Genomic DNA, 2,889 nt, shown 5'->3' with positions numbered 1-2,889 from the left:
TTGTTCTCATTCCTAGAACAAACAGTTACCAAATTGACTGTGATGCTGTCATGAAAACTATTCAGTGCTTGTTGGCAGACGATAGTGTGCAGACGTATTTTTTATTTTTGAAGTGTGTTCATGTAAAAATTGTATGTAAGTATTCTTGTGTAAAGTGTGCAATCTATAACGTATTCGTTCCGTTTTTTCCCCATTAATATTTTAATAAAATTGTGTTTTGTTGGTTCTAAAGATATTTCAAGTAACAATAAGATGTATTTCTTTAAAGAGAAAAAATTTGGCATAAGTGCAAAAGGGAGGATCCGACAACCTCTTTTGGGAGGTTTCGACAAATTGTCGAAGCCTCCCTTCTGTTCTTTTTCACTTAGCAAGCAATATTTTACAGCTATCAAGATGCCAAATATTTATAAAAAAAAGTTTCCGGAGAAAATCATCGACGAAGATAATATGAAAAAAGCCATCGAGGACATAAAACAAAAGAAAGAAACACCAACAAGCGCTGCTCGAAAATATGGCTTGAAGCGTACAACACTATTATCTCGAATTGCAAAAGAGCAAACAAATGTGGGAACTGCTAAATATTTCCAGTCGAAGTTTTCTTCGAACCAAGTACTTACAGCTACGCAAGAAAAGGAATTAACGCTTTACTTCAAAAAGTGTTCAAATCTACATCATGGATTGACGTATGACTTGGCTAGACGGTTCGTTTTCGAGTTTGTTTCTACATACAAAATAAAACATCCACCAAGTTGGGACAAAGAAAAACAAGCTGGAATTGATTGGCTAAAATGTTTTATGCATCGAAATAAAGAAATTAGTCTACGCAAACCTGAAAACACTAGCATATCACGCATTTTTGGATTTTCTAACCAAGCTGTTTCTTTATTTTTTTCAAACCTGAAAAAGGTATACGAATTACACCACTTTCCCTCTGAGCGAATATACAACATAGATGAGACTGGAATAAGTACGGTGTTGGATTCTCCAAAAGTAAGCCTTGTTCCGATTTGTTGTTGCAAATAAACTTCATGTAAGTATATACAAATTTACAGGTCATAGCTGAAAAAGGAAAACGAACCGTTTCTCAAGCCGCATCCGCAGAGCGGGGAAGTTTAGTTACAATGGTAGGAATTGTTAACGCATCTGGAAATCACATTCCACCGATCTACGTTTTTCCTCGCAAGCGAATGAATCCAAATTTTCTTAACGGATCAGTACCAGGCTCAATAGCACTTCTAGCCAACAACGGATGGATGAACTCGGAGCTTTTTATAGATGTTCTTATCCATATTAGAAGTCACGCTCGTTGCACTATCGACGACCCCATACTACTTTTGATGGACAACCATGCTTCTCATTGCAGTCTAGATAGCGTCATTTACAGTCGCGATAACGGCATATGCTTATTGTCTTTCCCACCGCATACGTCACACAAACTTCAACCACTTGATGTATCGGTGTTTGGACCTTTCAAGAAATTTTGCAAACATTCCTTTAATGATTTTACAGTCAACAATCCAGGAAAGAAAATCGAGATTTCACTTATTGCAGAACTTACGAGGACTCCATTTTTACGAGCTTTTTCTCCAGATAATATTGTAAAAGGGTTTTCAGCTACTGGAATCCTTCCATATAATTCATTAATATTTCCTCAGTCTGATTTTTCCCAGTCCGAAATCGAAACAAACTCTGAGATTGCTATTGAAACTAACCAAAATCAAGCCGAAAGTTTTGAGAATATAATCCTACCATCTGAACCGAATTGTTTCTCTCCAGAGGTTATCCGTCCACTTCCAATAGTGAGGAAAAAGAGAACTATTACTAAAAATCAAGGCAAGTCAAGAATTTATACGGATTCTCCAGAAAAAGCACGCTTGGAGGAGTTGAAAGAACAAAGCATAAAAAAATTGAAGCTACCAAAAAAGCTAAAATTTTGTAAAAAAACAAAAACATTGCGAAAACTAAAAACTAAAAAACAACGAAAGATAAGTTCCTCATCATCAAGTGAAAACGGTTCTTATAGCCTGGCTGATTCTGATAAATCATATGACTTTGGTGAGGTTGAAGAGCACAACAATGAGCAACCAGAATTGGAGGTTACTGACGGAATTCATGTTCAGAACGAAGAGCACGAGAATGAGCAACCAGCGTTGGAGGTTACCAACGGAATGCATATTGAGGAAAATAGATTTGTGCTAGTTAAATTTACTGACAAAACCGATTTCTTTTACATTGGTGTAGTCGTAGAAGTTGAAAGTACTACGTGCGTCGTGAAATTTCTCAGGCGCCAAAGTAAAACTCAATATTTCTATGAACCAATTGTTGAAGATACAAACCTGGTTTCAAAGCAGGACATATTACGTATATTGCCCACACCTGAACATCCACCAGGAACTTCACGCGCGCAAAGCAAATTTGTTTTTAACTTCGACTTCTCAAATTTAGATGTTCGTTAAAAGTAAAGTTATACTTCATTTTTATGCTTAAGTTGTTTATGTTTTTGTTCGAAAAAATTGTTATTGTATTGAAATAAATAACATTTATGAATTGAAAATCGTATTCAGAGTTTTTTCCAACGAAGTCTTTTTCTATTTTGCATGTTTAACTGCCATGTTTGATAAATGTCGAAACCTCCCACCCAATGTCAAAGCCACCCAGATGATTGGCGAAGCCTCCCGGAAAATGGGAGGTTTCGTCACATATTTTGTTCCTAATTATTTGATTAGAACTTTGAAATAAAATTAAGTAGTACATTAACGACCAATCTGAAGTGTCACAAACATACATGGCATCAGTAATTGTGAAAGGAGATGTTTGTTTCTTATTCTACTTTCTCTAAAAAAAACATTTTATCTTAACCTGTCGAAGCCTCCCCCTTCTACCCTACTC

At 36.0% G+C, this 2,889-nt stretch overlaps 1 protein-coding gene across 1 annotated transcript; it reads left to right on the top strand.

Annotated features, from left to right (window-relative positions):
• Positions 1–298: 298 nt before the first annotated feature.
• LOC118757423 lies at positions 299–2,581 on the top strand. Its single transcript, XM_036492134.1, has 2 exons — positions 299–990; positions 1,053–2,581. The coding sequence occupies exons 1-2, from the start codon at positions 394–396 to the stop codon at positions 2,454–2,456; spliced, it is 2,001 nt and encodes a 666-aa protein (XP_036348027.1). The 5' UTR covers positions 299–393; the 3' UTR covers positions 2,457–2,581.
• The last annotated feature ends 308 nt before the right edge of the window (positions 2,582–2,889 follow it).

The sequence above is a fragment of the Rhagoletis pomonella genome, unplaced genomic scaffold, assembly GCF_013731165.1.
Source record: "Rhagoletis pomonella isolate Grant_MI unplaced genomic scaffold, Rhpom_1.0 Rhpom_scaffold_17762, whole genome shotgun sequence".
Lineage (NCBI taxonomy): Eukaryota > Metazoa > Arthropoda > Insecta > Diptera > Tephritidae > Rhagoletis > Rhagoletis pomonella.
Note: the sequence above shows the minus strand (reverse complement) of the source record. Positions and strands in the feature narration are given on the sequence as shown.

Bases quoted from the DNA above. Each gene is read 5' to 3' on its own strand.
- LOC118757423 (XM_036492134.1), top strand. From the start codon at position 394: ATGCCAAATATTTATAAAAAAAAGTTTCCGGAGAAAATCATCGACGAA. The intron at 991-1,052 runs GTAAGCCTTGTT...ACAAATTTACAG, and splicing joins CGGTGTTGGATTCTCCAAAA to GTCATAGCTGAAAAAGGAAA.